The following is a 16,861-nucleotide window of genomic DNA, read 5'->3' on the forward strand; positions in this document are numbered from 1 at the left end:
TGCATTTCTGTATCAAAAATAAAAATTTGAAAAATATGTTGTAGGTATTACATAGATAAATTTTTTGTAAATTTTTTCTTTTTAAATTAAATTCTGTCAAAAAAAAGTAAAAATTTGATTCACCCTTTGACTATGTAGCGAGCAGTTCAAATTCTATAGCATACATTCAGGCGTGCTTCTATGAAAGCGGAAACGATGTGAAATATTAATGGCGATCGCAAGCAAAATTAAAATTTACATGCAGGTTAACTCACAAAATTTCTTTATCACTAGAGACGAAACTACGATGATAACTATATCCACACCAGTCCAAAAGCTGCGAAATTTGGCACTTTACAAAACTATTTTATTTTACTTTTTAAAACTTTATATCGCTAGCTTAGATCAAAAAGTTGCTAAGTCAACTCTTAAAAATATATATATATATATATATATATATATATATCGTTTTCTAAAGGATCGAACTAACTATTTTATTTCTAACCGCTTTTATACAGGATACGCGATTTTGCTAAGTCTAAAATGGTTACAGAGAACATTCGCTTTGAAAAGCCTGCTGTGAAATCTGGTAAATCTAAATCTAAAATCTGAGGAAACGAATTTAGAACCGGTTCGGAACTATAGAAAAAGGAATGCAGAGCGAATTACATAAGTACAATTATCTCATCTGTCGAATTTAAAACTGGCTCCGATTTATCGAAGGAGTCCAGCGGTGGCAATTGACGCTTTGAAGAACAAACTGTTGATGTATTTCTTTAAATACAAGAATTATGTTCGAGATGGATTAACTGCGCTTATTAGACTTAACACTTCTCTACCAATGCCCTATCGCCGCTTTATTCTGACTGTTTGAATTTATGATCCAGTCACATGCATACATACATATGCATGTATGTACATTAGGGTGATCAAAACTGTTTTCCACAAACCCCGTTAGAACTGAAGAATATCGAAAATAAGTAAATTCGTATTTCTTTTTATTTCGCTATTAAGAGTGTCCAATCCGTAAATTTTTCAGTTTTTTTGGCTAATAGTATGTATATTCAAAATGAGCTCAAGCTCAAAAAATTCCTATTACAGTTTAAAACATGTTTAATATATTTTTTTAAACTTTGAAATCCGCGACATTTCCAATACATTTTGTATTTTTGAACACAAAATAACACATTTTTGTATATAAGAGATATAGGAGATAAAATTATCTGTTATGAAAAGTAGTAAGTCAAGTTTTAAATTTAAATATGCAACATAACTGTTTTTTTTTTTTTTTGAAGATTGCTGAAGAGAAATGATATTTCTCCTAAAAATGTTTATTGATATCGATTTTAAGTATAACAGTTCCGTGAAATTTTTTTTTCCTGTTAAATGCATGGTAAACTTTGAAGTCCCAGCGACACCATTAAATAGTAACACCAGGGTTTTTATTTCGTAAACATAACTAGTAATAACACCCGAAATTCGGGTGAATACTTTCAAATATTAAGTAAAAATAAAACTTGATATTCTTGAATATAGCTAAATATTTAGTCCAATTTGAAGTCCAAAATGAACATTTAATATTGCATTGCCAGAGATCTGAGAACCCGACTTAATTTTTAGGTTATTGAAGGACCTTACTCTACTCATAGCCACGTACAGTGGACCGTGAGTAAAACAGTAATCTTTAAGGTATAGTCCAACCTTCCACAACCTCCGTCCAAGGGCTTTATTAATCATATTCGCAAACATAATTATCACTGAAAATTGGTGCCATTCTTAGTTTTACAGTTATGTTAGTTAGTTTTACAGTTATGTAGAGATCATTATATTAGAAAATGGTAACCTAGGTATTTAAAAAAGAAAGTGGTCTCAACTATTTTCATTTTTTCTTTCAAAACTATGAATAATACCTCTACTTTTTTTAAATCTCAATTCTACTGAAAATTGGTAATATTTTTCATTAGATCACACTGCTCACTATCGACTGTTCTGGCAATTTTTAATAATAATAATAATAATAATAGAGTGGCGCTTACACATATGCTAGTGTTTGGCCGAGCTTCTCCTCCGATTTGTGGCGTGCGCCTTGATGTTGTGACACAAAGCGGAGAGACCTACAGTTTTGCGCGGACCCCGAACGGCGATTGTATTTTTATGAGAAGCTGGTTTTCATGACAGAAATACACTCGGAGGTTTGCCATTGCCTGCCGAGGGCGACCGCTGTTAAGAAAAAACCTTTTTCTAAATTTTTGTACCTTTCATGAGCATGAAATGGTATTATAACTTTGGTCCGATGTTTGTAAGTACCAGAACATAAAGAGATAGACCCATTAAAATGTATACTTTTATGATCAGAACGTCGAGCTGAGTTGATTTATCCATGTCCGTTTGTCCGTCTGTCTGTCTGTCCGTCTGTTTGTATGCAATCTAGTCTCTCAGTTTTCGAGATATCCGGATCAAATTTGGTAGGTGGGTGTATTTTTATAATGTATTAATCATTTGTCGGAACCGGAAGAATCGGACCACTATAACATATAGCTCCCATACAACTGATTGTTCAGATATGAGATTTTTCGTTATAACTTCTCCATTTATGCAGCTACGAACATGCAGCACTTGCACCCATTATCAACAGAATGCTTACAGTGAAAATTACAAAGATCGGGTCACTATAACCTATAGCTCCCATACAACTGATTGTTCAGATATAAAATTTTTCGTTATAACTCTTCCATTTATATAGCTGGGAACAGGAAATTCCGCACAGTTTTCAATAATTATCAACAGAAAACTTACAGTGAAAATTAAAAAGATCGGATAACTATAACCTATAGCTGCGATACAACTGATTGTTCAGATATGAGATTTTTCGTTATAATTCATCCATTTATGTAGCTAGGACCATGAAATTTCTCGCTGTTTTCACTCATTATCAGCAGAAGACTTACAGTGAAAATAACGAAGATCGGGTCACTATAACCTGCAGCCCCCATACAACTGATTGTTCAGATATGAGGTCTTGATTGTTTAGATGCGATTTTTTATATAAGTATGTAACTCCTCTATCGATGTATGCAGATGTATTCAAAATCAGTAATCTGTCAAACTAAAATTTGCAGATGTTCATGAAAGGTATGAAGCCTTCGACATAGCCGAAGACAGCGCTGCTCTTACTTCTTTTTTGTGATGTTGCTTTGACTAGGGCTTGAACCGAGGCGCTGCGGAGTGGAGCGCGCACTGCTTACCACTACACGACAATTTTTAGTTTTGTTAAAAACAAGGTGAACTGCAACCAGAAAATTTAACTTAATTAACGCTCTAAAGAATGATATAATTTCTCAATAAAATGTTTATCTTATGGTGATTTCGTTTCTACCAAAAAATTTCGCCTTTCGATTGCCCTTTTCTCTCTTCTTGTTCGATTCTAAATTAAAGGCAAAGTGTGAGAAAATTGTTTGTTCCTTCCTTAAAATGTCACACTCTTGTGAGGCAAATAAGGCACATTCTCTGCCCTTTGAAGCTTTGTCAGGGGAGATGGTTGCTTACAACGATAATATGATGAAACGTGTGATCTGGACAAGGACAAGAAGGCATAATATGCATTTTCAAAGGGTTGAGTGTAATAGCAAACACCGTGCAAGGGCAACATTTTTTGGTGGAAACGAAATCACCGTTAACAACAAAAGCTTTTATTTGCGAAAAAAGCGCTTAAAGCAATAAAAAGTTTGTCCATTAATTGGACTCTGAATCGAGTATACATAGATACGTTGAGAATACCTTAAGAGAATTAAATGCTTATATTTTTTCACCAAATTCACCGATTCAAAATCTGACAATTTGTGACTAACACCGCAGCTTAATTTAAATTCTGTAGCTGATTCAGATCGCCCTAACTTCCTCGTATGACTGAGCAAATATATACAGATTCTGGGGGCTGGCAGCAGGAGAATTCGAAAAGTTGTTTTTTCGTGCATTTTTGAACCACCCTAATGTACGTGCATATACCTCTCAACAATTTAAACTTATTTCTATTGCAATCTGCAAGATATCAATTTATTTAAGGCGTTTACCTTGTAATGTTCATCAAATTCAAAAACAAAAATACATATGTACATACTTACATATATACAAGTTAATAACGTCATTGTACTTTTAAACTTTTAACAATGAACTCAGAAAACAATCAATAACAATGCATCACACACATAATGCATAATCGAATTTGAGAAGCCGAACGATTGAAGTAAAAAATACAGAATTTTCGTGCAATAAAAATATTTTTTTCCTGTTTAATGAATGCTCATTAACATTCACACGCTGCGCGCAGCTTACTTATCACAAAGTCGAAACGAGAACCTAATCAAATACTTGCTTCGTCTCCGGAGACGCCCATAACAGATTAGCGTTGACCGGTAAAGTGTCTGGAACAGATTTTTTGCATTGTCGGAAGAATTATTTTCAGAAAACGAACTAAGCTTAATTTTATTTAAAACAATTAAATCGAATATTTATGTATTTTATATCGATTTTATATATTACCATCTTTATTTGGCTAGCAGCTGTGAGCGGACAAGGCAGCGGTAAGCATATGCAACGTGGGTTTGTGCGATATGTTCACCTCGAGGTGAAAGTGATAAAAATAAACAGAAAGTTTATTACGCTGTGCGACAAAAAAACAAAAATTTTCAAACATACACGAAAAAATCAATATATGTACTCACAAAACTACGAAATATAGTAAAACTGCGTTTTTGGTTCTTCTGCTTGACGTCAGGATTTTTCAAAAGGAATTTGTAATTTCAAAGATATGTTTAATTAAAAAAAAAAAATAATATTTCAAAAATTTAGTGCATGGTGAATAACAATATTGGTATCAAATAAAGGAGAAAACTATTGAAAACAACTAAAATTGTTGATACACAAGGCCGATTAATAATAATTATAATAATAGTGGTATTCATTTCCACGAAAAATGTTTTTTTTTTATATATAAAATACATGGAAAACTTTGAGGGCTTTGAGCGACCTCTAAATATTTTTTGATTTCAAAATAAAAAAGCCGGGGTATTATTTTTTTTTTGTATAGAACACTCCCAGTGGGTGAGAGTATTAAAATTCCGACTTTACTTTTTCGACGTGCGTTTTGGACCACTCTAGCGTACATACAAACATAGTACGCTTATATATTCAACATATGTATATTCAGGGAAGCCTTTTGCGAGATAATTTCTACTAATACACTACGTTCTCGTGAATCTCTGTTAATACTTACAGAAACCCCTATTATCAATGCGATCAGTAAACAACAAGCAGACATGTCATTCGTCATACATATGTACATAAGATCCCTACCAGACACGACTAACGCAGTCTCCAATACATTCAAACAAAAATTGCTATTTCACCAACACACTCAAAGTCACATGTCAAAATTTTGTTTTCGTTCAATTCACGCCGATTCTTTTTCACATTGTTTCTTCTATAAAGGTTTATGTGTGGAAAAGAGACCACAATATGGAAAATTCTTCAATTTTCTTATTTATTCTTTATTCCCATTTTTGACGTTTGCCGTTTTGCACGTGGAGCTAACCTAAAATTTTAATTTAAAAGATTTTCTGACGCGAGCGGTTGCATCTGATTGCAAGTTTTACAATTTTTATCAAAAATAAATAAAATTAAAGAAAAAAATCACTCCAAGGTTAAAAAAGTGATATTAAGAATGCAAAAGCGCCATTTTGCTAATTGCTTGAGCAAGGAGAAGAAAACCTTTGAGGAAAATGTAAAAAAATATAAAAGGCTCTTTGAACTTTCTCAAGCAACTGAACTTGAGGAAATTGGTGCTACGGGAAGTGGAATAGGTGATATTGCTTATATGGAAATGCATGATGCCGAATGTGTGCGTAGTGCGTCCAGTGTTAGTGGTGAAAATTTTGTGCCCGAATGTGAGGTTAGTGCGTCCAATGTTAGGGCTGAAGATTTTGTGCCCGAATGTGAATTAGGAGATCTCGTGGCTATGGTGAATAGCCAAAAAGAAAAAAGTGCAGAATTAAAAGCATGGGCATTACGAAGCAATATTTCCCAACACGCCTTAGACGATTTGCTTCAAACTTTACGACGTATACGAGTAAGCGATTTGCCGCTTTCCGCAAGGACTCTTTTGAGTACTCATAGACGGAAAGTTGAAGTAAAGTCTTGGACTTTAACGTTCATTCCAAATGGAGACTTTTTGTATATGGGTATTCAAAATCATTTTTATTCAGACTCCTTTCACTTTTTAAATAAAAAATCTGAAGTCCTAATAGATGTAGGCATCGATGGTCTTAAGCCATTTAGCAGCTCAAATCGAGTTCTATGGCCAATTCTGGGGTCGATAGAGGGTTTTAGTTAAATGCGTCCATTTTTAATAGCATCTTTCTCTGGACTTAAAAAACCAGAAAAGATCGATGACTTCATAACAGATTTTTGCGAGGAGGTAAAAATACTAAGAACAAGTGGCTTGAGAGTAGGTTCGGTTTACTTGCGATTCGCCAGCTCGATCTTTCGTCAATGGTGTTCAATATTTTAACGTAAGAAATGGTTGCCCAAAATGCAATCAAGAGGGCAAATATGTGCAGAGAAGAATGACCTTTTCAAAAGAAATTGGCGAGCGAAGGACAGACGAATCCTTTACCTTGCGAGCAGATTTGTCACACCATAGCCATGAGTTCAAGGAACAGAAAAGTATTTTAGAGAAAGCCGACTTCAATATGGTTTCGTAATTTGCCTTTGACTGCATGCACCTAGTAGATTTACGTGTAGTTAAAAAATTGTTAAAATTAATTATTAAGAACGGCAATAGTTCGAAAATGAACGAAAAAATCGAGAAATCTGGGTGAACTTAAAAATTGGAAAGCAACAGAATTCCGTCAATTTTTATTATATACAGGCATATTTGTTTTGGAAGATTGTGTTGATGATGACGTATATTACCATTTTCTATTGTTACATGCGGCAAATAGGGTTCTTTGCATGCATAGTAGAAGCTGATATTGCTCAAAAAATGCTTCAAGACTTTGTATTTTATTTTGGCACATTGTATGGCATTCATGGATTACTCCAGTTAGCAGATTGTGTGAAACAGTACTGCCCCCTTGACAATTTTTCAGCTTATAAATATGAAAATCATATGCAATTTCTAAAAAAAAATTTAATAATAAACCGAACAAAATTCTCCAACAACTGTATTTGAGACTTGGGGAAAGGAAAGGGCAAGAACTACATGACGAGATTTCAAAAAAATCTAATTCTTTTCAAATAGATGTTAAAAAAGAAAGAAATTCCTTCTGATTTTGTAATGAATTACGACCGGTAAAAATTGTTAAACCATACTCTGGATTAGGTATTGTCTTAGCAAGCCAGTTAAGCGATGAAGTAATTGAAGTAAAAAAAAGAATCGCTTGAACATAAATACTTTTGCATTCCACGTCAAGGGCATTTCATACTTGTTCCGCTTCTGCATCAACTTTTGCACGAGTTTTCGAACTAATATGTTTTAATTTGAAAAAAAATATATATATATTGAAATTTTTTTTTTCCAAGCAAATGCGTTAATACATTTCCATATATAATATCTACAATCAACCCAGTAATGGCATCGACGTCAGTAAAAGGTGAGAAAAAAAAATTTATTTAAAGCATTGTATATTTAGGAGCATATGTATATTTAATAAGTTTTTCGCTTCCAGGTTCGAAAATCATTTAGCAGAAGTACGATCGTGAACATGCTAAGGACGAGGTGCCAAAAAAAACAGCCCTCAATCAAAAATTAAAAGACCGACGACACACCAACCGAGATCGTTCCAACCGACGACGCATCAGTGAGATTTACAGTCGATTCCGAGTATTTCGAAAATGTATTGAGGCTACTGAAAGAAGTAAAACCAGCTGGAGCAAAGATTAAACAGTGAAGTACGTTTTTTTTAACTTTTTCATATAACTCTATATTTATTATTTATTATAACAGTAAATGTCTATTTAATTTAATATCTAGATGGTGACAAAAGCAGAGTTTGCTGCCCATAACAAAATGTTATGCGAAATGAAAGTAGCAACAAAAAAAAAATTAGGTATGTGTTTGCAAGATGACAGGCGAAGGTACCCAGCAGAAAAAATTATCAATTGATAAAAAATAACCCACTTGTAGTTAGCTTTTTTGCGGGATTTCTATAAAATAAATAACCCGTAGTTAGCTTCAAAAAAGCTAACTTGAATCTAGTTGACAAGTAATGCAGGAGTAGTGAAGGAGATTGTTTTCTTTAAACGCATTTCTATTTAAATATCCTGCACTTCGCAAATACTTTTTCGAATTGAGGACAAATAAAAAGAAGATCGGAATTTCATATTATCATTTTGAAGTTATGTATGACGGAGTTGGATTATGGGACCACCTACACGAACAAACATGAAATGTAATAAAATAAACAAAGTAAATAAAAATAAAAATATACATAAAAAATATATAAAAAAAATATTTTGGTTTTCCTATTGATATTTTATATCCAAAAGTAGTTAGTTACAAGTTAGTTACATCAAATGCAGAGGTAAACCACCCTTGACTACATCTAATGCAGAGGTAACCACCCTTCACTATTTCGCGGCCATCGCCATAGAAATATAGTTAGCTTTCATCAAAGACTATATACAGATAATAAGTGACTTTTAGCTCCTTTCTAATCAACTTAAAGTTAGCTTATAGTTAGATCCATTTCCTGCATGGTAGCGACCCAATAATGGACGAAATAGCAAGTATGATGCCTATGACAACGGTGGCCGATGGATACTTCTGCGTTTGCCTTTTATTGTTTCAAATCCACCGAATTAATCGAATTTCATTGTTGTTGGCCAATGAGCTCATATGTTATCTCGTAGCAGACTGCTTTAAAAAAGCTTCCCCCTTTTTGGTTCAGATTCCGTAAGGGTTGGGTATGAAGCTTTTCAAAAAATCGTATTCGTCTTCCTTTCGATCGATGCATTCAGTCTAGCGTTTTTTCCAATTTGTTTATTCTTTCCAAACAGGAAACAGGAAAGAAGGGCTTAATAGGAGAATATGCCGGATGGTGATAGTACGTATCCCAATCAGTGTTAATAAATGCTTTCTTCAATTTCGTATGAAAATGTAATTCATATTGTACTTTTTATCACTCAATTGTACCAAATTTTGATGCCTGTTATTTTTCTAATATTAAGTTATTGTGTCAAACTTGTATTTAATTACTGTTCCTTCTTCTTCTTCTTATTTGGCGCTGTAACCGCCTAAGCGATTTTGGCCGAGTCCAAAACAGCACGCCAGTCATTTCTCTTCTGTGCTAACTGACGCCAATTGAAAATGCCAAGTGAAGCCAAGTCCTTCTCCACCTGGTCTTTCCAACGCAGAGGAGGCCTTCCTCTTCCTCTGTTACCAGCATCGCGGCCCGCGTTGAATATTTTCAGAGCAGGAGCGTTTCTGTCCATCCGAACGACATGGCCAAGCCAGCGGAGCCGCTGAATTTTAATTCGCTGCACTATGTCTATATCGTTGTAAAGCTCATACAGCTCATCGTTAAATCGTCTGCGATATTCGCCATCTCCAACGCGTAAAGGTCCGTAAATCTTTCGCAGAATCTTTCTCTCGAAAACTCCAAGAGCCGCCTCATCAGATGCTTTCATTGTCCATGCTTCCGCGCCATACACCAGCACAGGCATGATGAGTGACTTATAGAGTGTGATCTTTGTACGACGAGAGAGGACTTTACTTCTCAATTGCCTACTCAGCCCAAAGTAGCACTTGTTGGCAAGAGTGATTCTCCGTTGGATTTCAAGGCTGACATTATTATTTGTGTTAATGCTGGTTCCCAAATAAACGAAGTCGTCCACTTTTTCAAACTTGTAACTGTTAACAGTGACGTGGGTGCCAAGACGCGTATGCTCTGACTGGTTGTGTGCTGACAGGAGATACTTCGTTTTGTCCTCGTTCACCACCAGGCCCATTCGCTTTGCTTCTCTATCCAATTCCGAGAAGGCAGAACAGACGTAGCCCTTGTTTTTACCGATAATATCGATGTCGTCGGCATACGCCAGCAATTGTACGCTCTTATAAAGTATTGTGCCTGAGCGGTTCAGTTCTGCGGCTCTTATTATCTTCTCCGACATAAGATTAAAGAAATCACACGAAAAGGAGTCCCCTTGTCTGAAACCTCGTTTGGTATCAAACGGCTCGGAGAGGTCCTTCCCTATTCTGACGGAGCTGGTGGTATTGCTCAACGTCATTTTACACAGCCGTATTAGTTTCGCGGGGATATCAAATTCAGACATCGCGGCATAAAGGCAACTTCTCTTCGTGCTGTCGAAAGCGGCTTTGAAATCGACAAATAGATGGTGTGTGTCGATCCTATTCTCGCGGGTCTTTTCCAAGATTTGGCGTATTGTGAATACCTGATCTATGGTGGATTTTCCAGGCCTAAAGCCACACTGATAAGGTCCAATCAGCTCGTTGACGGTGGGCTTCAGTCTTTCGCACAATACGCTCGATAAGACCTTGTAACCTATGCTTAAAAGGCTAATTCCGCGGTAGTTGGCGCGTATGGCGGGGTCGCCTTTCTTGTGGATTGGGCAGAGCACACTTAAATTCCAGTCGTCGGGCATGCGTTCATCTGACCATATTCTGCATACGAGCTGATGCATGCACCGCATCAGCTCCTCGCCGCCGTACTTGAATAGCTCGGCTGGCAGGCCGTCAGCTCCAGCAGCTTTGTTGTTTTTCAGCCGCGTAATCGCTATTCGTACCTCGTCATAGTCAGGCGGTGGGACAGCTACTCCATCATCATCGACTGGGGACTCGGGTTCGTCTTCCTCACTACTTTCAGCGCTGCTACCATTCAGTAGGTTATAAAAGTGTTCCCTCCACAATTTAAGTATATTCTGGACATCGGTCACTAGGTCGCCATTGTTGGTCTTACAGGAGTTCGCCCCGGTCTTGAAACCTTCCGTAAGTCGCCTAACCCTCTGGTAGAATTTTCGGGCGTTCTTCCTGTCGGCCAGCATCTCAAGCTCTTCGCACGTATTTCGGCCTCTCTCTTCTTATTGCGGCAAATACGTCTCGCTTCCTTCTTCAGTTCCCTATAACGGTCCCACATGGCTCGCGTTGCGCCCGATCGCAGCGTGGCCCTGTAGGCGGCATCTTTTTTCTCTCCGGCTTCTTGACATTCCTCATCGTACCAGTTGTTCTTTCGGGCTCGCTGAAATCCAACTACTTCTTCGGCGGCGGTACTTAATGATCGGGAAATGTGGTTCCACTGCTCGCGTACGTCGGATTGTTGAAGAGTGCTCTCAGAGAGCAGGTCTGTGAGTCGAGTGGCGAATAAATTGGCCGTCTGTTGTGATTGCAGCTTTTCGACGTTAAGCTTTCCTTGCATTGTTGGGCGCATATTTTTTGCTGCACAGAGGCGGGTGCGTATCTTGGCTACAACAAGATAGTGGTCCGAGTCGATGTTTGGCCCTCGGAGTGTACGTACGTCCAAAACGCTTGAAGCATGCCTTCCGTCTATCACAACATGATCGATTTGGTTTCTCGTTTTTCGATCTGGAGACAGCCATGTAGCTTGGTGGATGTTCTTATGCTGGAACCTAGTACTACATATTACCATATTTCGGGCCCCGGCGAAGTCGATCAGCCTCAGTCCGTTATCGGACGTTTCGTCGTGGAGGCTGAATTTTCCGACAGTGGCGCCAAAGATCCCTTCCTTGCCCACCTTGGCATTAAAATCGCCAAGCACGATTTTGACATCGTGTCGTGGACAGCGCTCATATGTACGTTTCAAGCGCTCATAGAAGAGATCCTTGGACGCCTCATCCTTCTCTTCCGTCGGGGCATGGGCGCAGATGAGCGAGATGTTGAAGAATCTAGCTTTGTTGCGGATTGTGGCTAGACGTTCGTCCACCGGGGTGAACGCCAGTACTCGGCGACGGAGTCTCTCTCCTACCACGAATCCAACACCGAATTTGCGCTCCTTTACGTGGCAACTGTAGTAGACGTCGCAAGGCTTCACGCTTACTTTACCGTGCCCCGTCCATCGCATTTCTTGGATGGCGGTGATGTCAGCCTTTGTCTTCCCGAGGACATCAACCAGCCGGGCAGAGGCACCTTCCCCATTAAGGGTCCGGATATTCCAGGTGCATACCCTTAAATCATAGTCCTTTATACGTTTGCCGTGGTCGTCATCAAAAAAAGGGGGTCTCATCCGAGGATGTTTGCTTCTTTTCATTGGGCGGGGTTTTAACGTGGCGGGACCCAAACCCAGCGCACGCGAAGTTTTACGCCTTCTCACTTTAGCTCGCTCCCAAACGGGTGTTTGGTTGCTACCCAGAGGATACGTGGATATAAATATCCGGACGTTGTGAGCTGCGATTTGAACCGTACGCACAAGAATCGCTTCTGGCCACTCCCAGGTGAATGGCAGTCAAAAGTTGTCCACTTCTGCGCACGGAACCATCCTCCATTACTGTTCCTAATGAAGTACAAATAATTGCTAAAAATTTAGAAACACTATTACCTTTATTTTATTTACATAAAGTTTACACACTTTTACATCGGATATTATGATTTTAGAAGCATGTATGTAAACAAAAGATTTACAATGAATGGATATTTTTAAATTTACAAAGTGCAAATTACTAATCCAGCAATAATTACTCGTAGTTTAAACTGTGCCTGAACTTTGTATCAATGTTATGTAAAGAGGAAATTGTTTATACTTGATGTCTATTTCGACACTTCATTTTTATTAATTTTTGTATCGAGAGGATCCATTCAACATTATATGCAGAGTATGCAATCGAAAACACTCTTTGAGAGATATTTTATATGTTTGAAAACATTGGTTCATTTAAAAAATTTTGGTGATTCTTACTTTTCTCTGAAATTCTAAAATATTTAGGTTGACAAAATTTTTGTTCAGCGCAGGCGAATTTCACACTTTTGAAACAATTAGTGAAACAGTGCTGTGCATATTGCCTCATAATATTGAAGAAGTGTTCAGTTTTAAAGCCCATATTAGAACTTCGTCATTAAAATTAATTTTTTTCTTCATAGTAGATACGACAAAATTTTACACAATATTGTTTAACGTTTTTTTCCAAAATTTAGAATATCTTCCTCTTTTAGTTTTTCTTTGTTTTGACAAATGAAAAATTCCGCTTCAGCTTCACAATACACGTCCCGTATATCAATTTTATGCGATTTTAAATACATCATCTAACAAATTAATCAAGACAGTGCTGTATAACTTAACGAATAAAGTGCTACCAAATTTTGGTAGATGAAATTGTACTAAAAAGTGCTGGGTAGTAGGAAAGTAAAAAGCACTTGAAATTGCATCAAAAAAGTATAATTGTATCGAAATTATAAACACTGATCCCAATGCTTGATGAATACACGAAGCTCTGACAAACCTTAACTTAATGAAATATTCAACCAAAATATTCTGACGGTTACTTCAATGGCCGCAGGAGAGAAGGCTTCGATTTGTTGAGGTTCGTGAATACAGTTTTTGAATTTGAATAAAAAAATAACTACATAATTGTCGAAATGATTTGCATGAAATACGTAAAACCAACAGAGATTCCGGGCATGCGTTGTTCGTTCCCAGTTGAAATAAGTTGCGATCCCGTACGAGTCCGGACTAGTCAGAAATAGTCAGAATCAGTCAGATTTTCTGGAAATCGATCCCGTACTCGGTTCTCTGACTATTGAGAGGACAAAAAAGAGAGTAAATACGGTTCTCTCTCTGTCAGAAGTTACCAGTTTTAGTCCGAGAATTTTTTGCTGGTAAATTCTGATAAATGTGTCAAACGATCAGCTGTAGTGTGTTTGGCAACCAAATTGTAAACAAAAGAAAAGTGGACTCTGCTAATTCATGTTGAAAAGTATTTAATTACTTTTTTAAGTGGATTCTAATGAATTTGAAAGTATTTTTGGTTATTTACATGTGTGAGCTAAGTGTGTTTACATACAAAATAAGCAAAAATTTACAACCAAAATTTGGAGTTATGTTGAAGTTGACAGAAGTTACCATTTTTTACTAGAAAGCGATCCCGTACTTTTCAATGTTACTCTCTCGCTCTGAGCGAATTTTTTTTGACAGTTTTTCTAACTGACAATTCTAGTTAGATTTTTCAGAAATATTCCAGGTATGCAGTTATATAGCTCATTAAATTTTGGTATAACAAAATGCAAGTTTGAATTTGCTAGAAAATCGTGATGGTTTTTGGCAATTTTTTTTTCATGCAAGTTCTTCAATACAAAGTATGTTCGGCAATTTATTTTGTACGGAGAAAATTGCGAATTTCTAGCAACATCAGACTTGCACTTAATTATACTAAAATTGAATGGGCTATATAACTGCAATCTTGGAATTTTTCTTAAAAATGTGATTAGAAGTGTCAGATCTGTTTGTAAACGAGCGTATGCAAAAGAACCTATGCGACAAATTTTTTGCGGGAACCGATGAGGGTTAAACGGACCGAGCTACATCGAAATTGTTATATAAAAAATGCTGACTTGTTCCCTTTGGTAATTAAGGGATTCAAATAACGGTTAAATTTTGACGGAAAAATGGAAAAATAATTTTAACGGTTAAGTTATAATACTTTTAAAGATCAAACAATACGTTTTTGATTGTTCATACTTTCGACAGGTAGGACTTTTACTATCTCCAGGGAAACATATTAAGTTACTGCTGTGTTAAAGTATAAGCATCGGTGTAAATTTGAATGAATTTCAAAAACGCCGAAGCAATGGTTGGCAAAATATGACGAAAGTATGTACATCGATGCCTCTTCTTCAAGAGAGCAGTAATGTTTCTTCACGTTATTTCCAATATACATATCTAAGCTCCAGATCTTGATTCAGACTCCGATTTGAAGTTTTCAAAGTTGGCTAAGTGTACTAACTGACCCTTTGGTTTTTCTTTCTTTTTTCCAAAATGTTTTCTACCAAAGTCTGTGACAATGCGGTGGGTGAATGTAAAGAGCTGCAATATTGTCCTGACATTTTCACCCACCTTGCAACCATGGATACCAGTTCGATACCTTTTTGCAACAAAGTATTTGGCATAGTTTGCTGTCCTCGGCCGGGGATTGCATTGGATACACGTTTGGGAAATAGCGAACCAACCACTTATGCAGAAAGGGGTAAAAAAGCTGATACACATTAAGAACGCTTAAAAATATTCTGATGAAAACTTTTATTTTCCAGCTTGTTTCGAGTATCAGAAGTTAGCGCCCCGCTTTTGTCCACAAGCACTGATATATGGTGGCGAAAGGGCCGCGCCAAAGGAATTTCAATCGATTGCGTTGCTGGGATCGAAGGACCAGGCCAGCGGCCAGATAGAGTGGCAATGTGGCGGTACTTTGATAAGTGAGCGCTTTGTAATTTCCGCGGCACATTGTTGGCGACGGTAGGTACCCGCTTCATGCACAGCAATTACTTAAGACCCCACACACACACACATAAAATCACCCCTTTTCCTCCATTGTCAGCAAAATTAATGTCGTACGACTGGGTGAACTAGATCACAGCACTACAACCGATGGCACTCAAACCCAAGATTTTACCGTGCGCAATGCTATTGTACATCCAATGTATTATTTTGAGCGTTACAATGATATCGCATTAGTTGAATTGGATCGCGATGCGACACTGAATGAGTATGTCCTGCCCGCCTGCTTGCCCTCAAAGGATGCGATATATAAAAGCTTCACAGCTGTTGGTTGGGGTGAAACTGAAAAAAAGATATCATCTACGCATTTGTTGAAGGTGAAATTAGATTTGTTTGCCGGAGATGAGTGTACAGCATCTGTGACGGCCCAGTCAGAGTTGGAATGGGGCGTAAGGGTGCGGACGCAAATTTGTGCTGGTAGTCATCAGAGTGGCTTCGATACGTGCTACGGTGACTCCGGTGGACCATTGTATGTGCCACATCCGAGTTATCCTTGTATGCTGCAGTTGGCCGCGATAACTTCCTTTGGATACGAGATATGTGGCACTGCCGACATTCCGAGCATTAATACGAAGGTAAATTTGTATCTAGACTGGATTGAGAATGTGGTGTGGAATGCCACAACATCTTTATAGGAACGTTCCTTATTGTCTACTTATTGTGTACGGAAGTATGTACATAAGAGTGCCTCGCGGGTTTTCCGTCGGAATTATTAAAACTATTATATTTAAAAACTTTCGCTAAGATTTCCGTCAGCTGCAGTTCATCTCTGGCAATCGCCATGCCAAATTTTTGTCGCTACAATTCTCTAAATGAAAAGCAGTGTGTAATCAGCCAAATCTGGCAGAATGGGGGGCATGTAACTAGATGTTGCGCGTTGCGTGTTGCGTGATCAAAATTAGCGATAGCAAATGTTGGAATCCGCTGCTGGAACAATTTGAAAATACCTCTGAAAATCAAGTTTTTTTATAAATAAAAGTACTTTCTAAAATTTCTGTTTTAAGAAATCATCTGAGATGATAGAAGAACTTAAGCTTAAAAGGACATTATACAGAATGCTTAAATCTCTATGGTAAGGTGGGAGGAGATGTCTTCTCACGAAACCCTCCTCTCGAAATTACTTTTAGGTTACTAGACTACTGGAGCATATTCCAAACTAAGGTTTCAGCTATCAGGGAGGCTATAGATAAGCTTGTTCTGTTTTAGTGATAGCTGCCATCAAAGCTCTGAGCTGAGAATTTGGATACAAACAAGTTGGAGAATCAAAGTACGACTTATTGAATTTTCAGGCAGACGTGACTTAAATGAGATGAGAAACAGTCACGAAGCGTCTACTCTCCGAGGATAGAGGATACACCTTACATTGAGGG

The 16,861-nt window shown here is 37.4% G+C and overlaps 1 protein-coding gene across 1 annotated transcript; it reads left to right on the forward strand.

Moving 5' to 3' along the window:
* Nucleotides 1-4,192: 4,192 nt before the first annotated feature.
* Nucleotides 4,193-16,484, forward strand: LOC118745426 (serine protease snake-like). The gene is made up of 4 exons (XM_036478883.1): nucleotides 4,193-4,559; nucleotides 14,992-15,183; nucleotides 15,248-15,449; nucleotides 15,532-16,484. Exons 1-4 carry the CDS (start codon nucleotides 4,490-4,492, stop codon nucleotides 16,124-16,126), a joined length of 1,059 nt encoding a protein of 352 aa, XP_036334776.1. The 5' UTR covers nucleotides 4,193-4,489; the 3' UTR covers nucleotides 16,127-16,484.
* The last annotated feature ends 377 nt before the right edge of the window (nucleotides 16,485-16,861 follow it).

The sequence above is a fragment of the Rhagoletis pomonella genome, unplaced genomic scaffold, assembly GCF_013731165.1.
Source record: "Rhagoletis pomonella isolate Grant_MI unplaced genomic scaffold, Rhpom_1.0 Rhpom_scaffold_00001, whole genome shotgun sequence".
Taxonomy (NCBI): domain Eukaryota; kingdom Metazoa; phylum Arthropoda; class Insecta; order Diptera; family Tephritidae; genus Rhagoletis; species Rhagoletis pomonella.

Bases quoted from the DNA above. Each gene is read 5' to 3' on its own strand.
- LOC118745426 (XM_036478883.1), top strand. From the start codon at position 4,490: ATGTATTTTATATCGATTTTATATATTACCATCTTTATTTGGCTAGCA. The intron at 4,560-14,991 runs GTAAGCATATGC...TTTCTACCAAAG, and splicing joins TGTGAGCGGACAAGGCAGCG to TCTGTGACAATGCGGTGGGT. The intron at 15,450-15,531 runs GTAGGTACCCGC...CTCCATTGTCAG, and splicing joins GCGGCACATTGTTGGCGACG to CAAAATTAATGTCGTACGAC.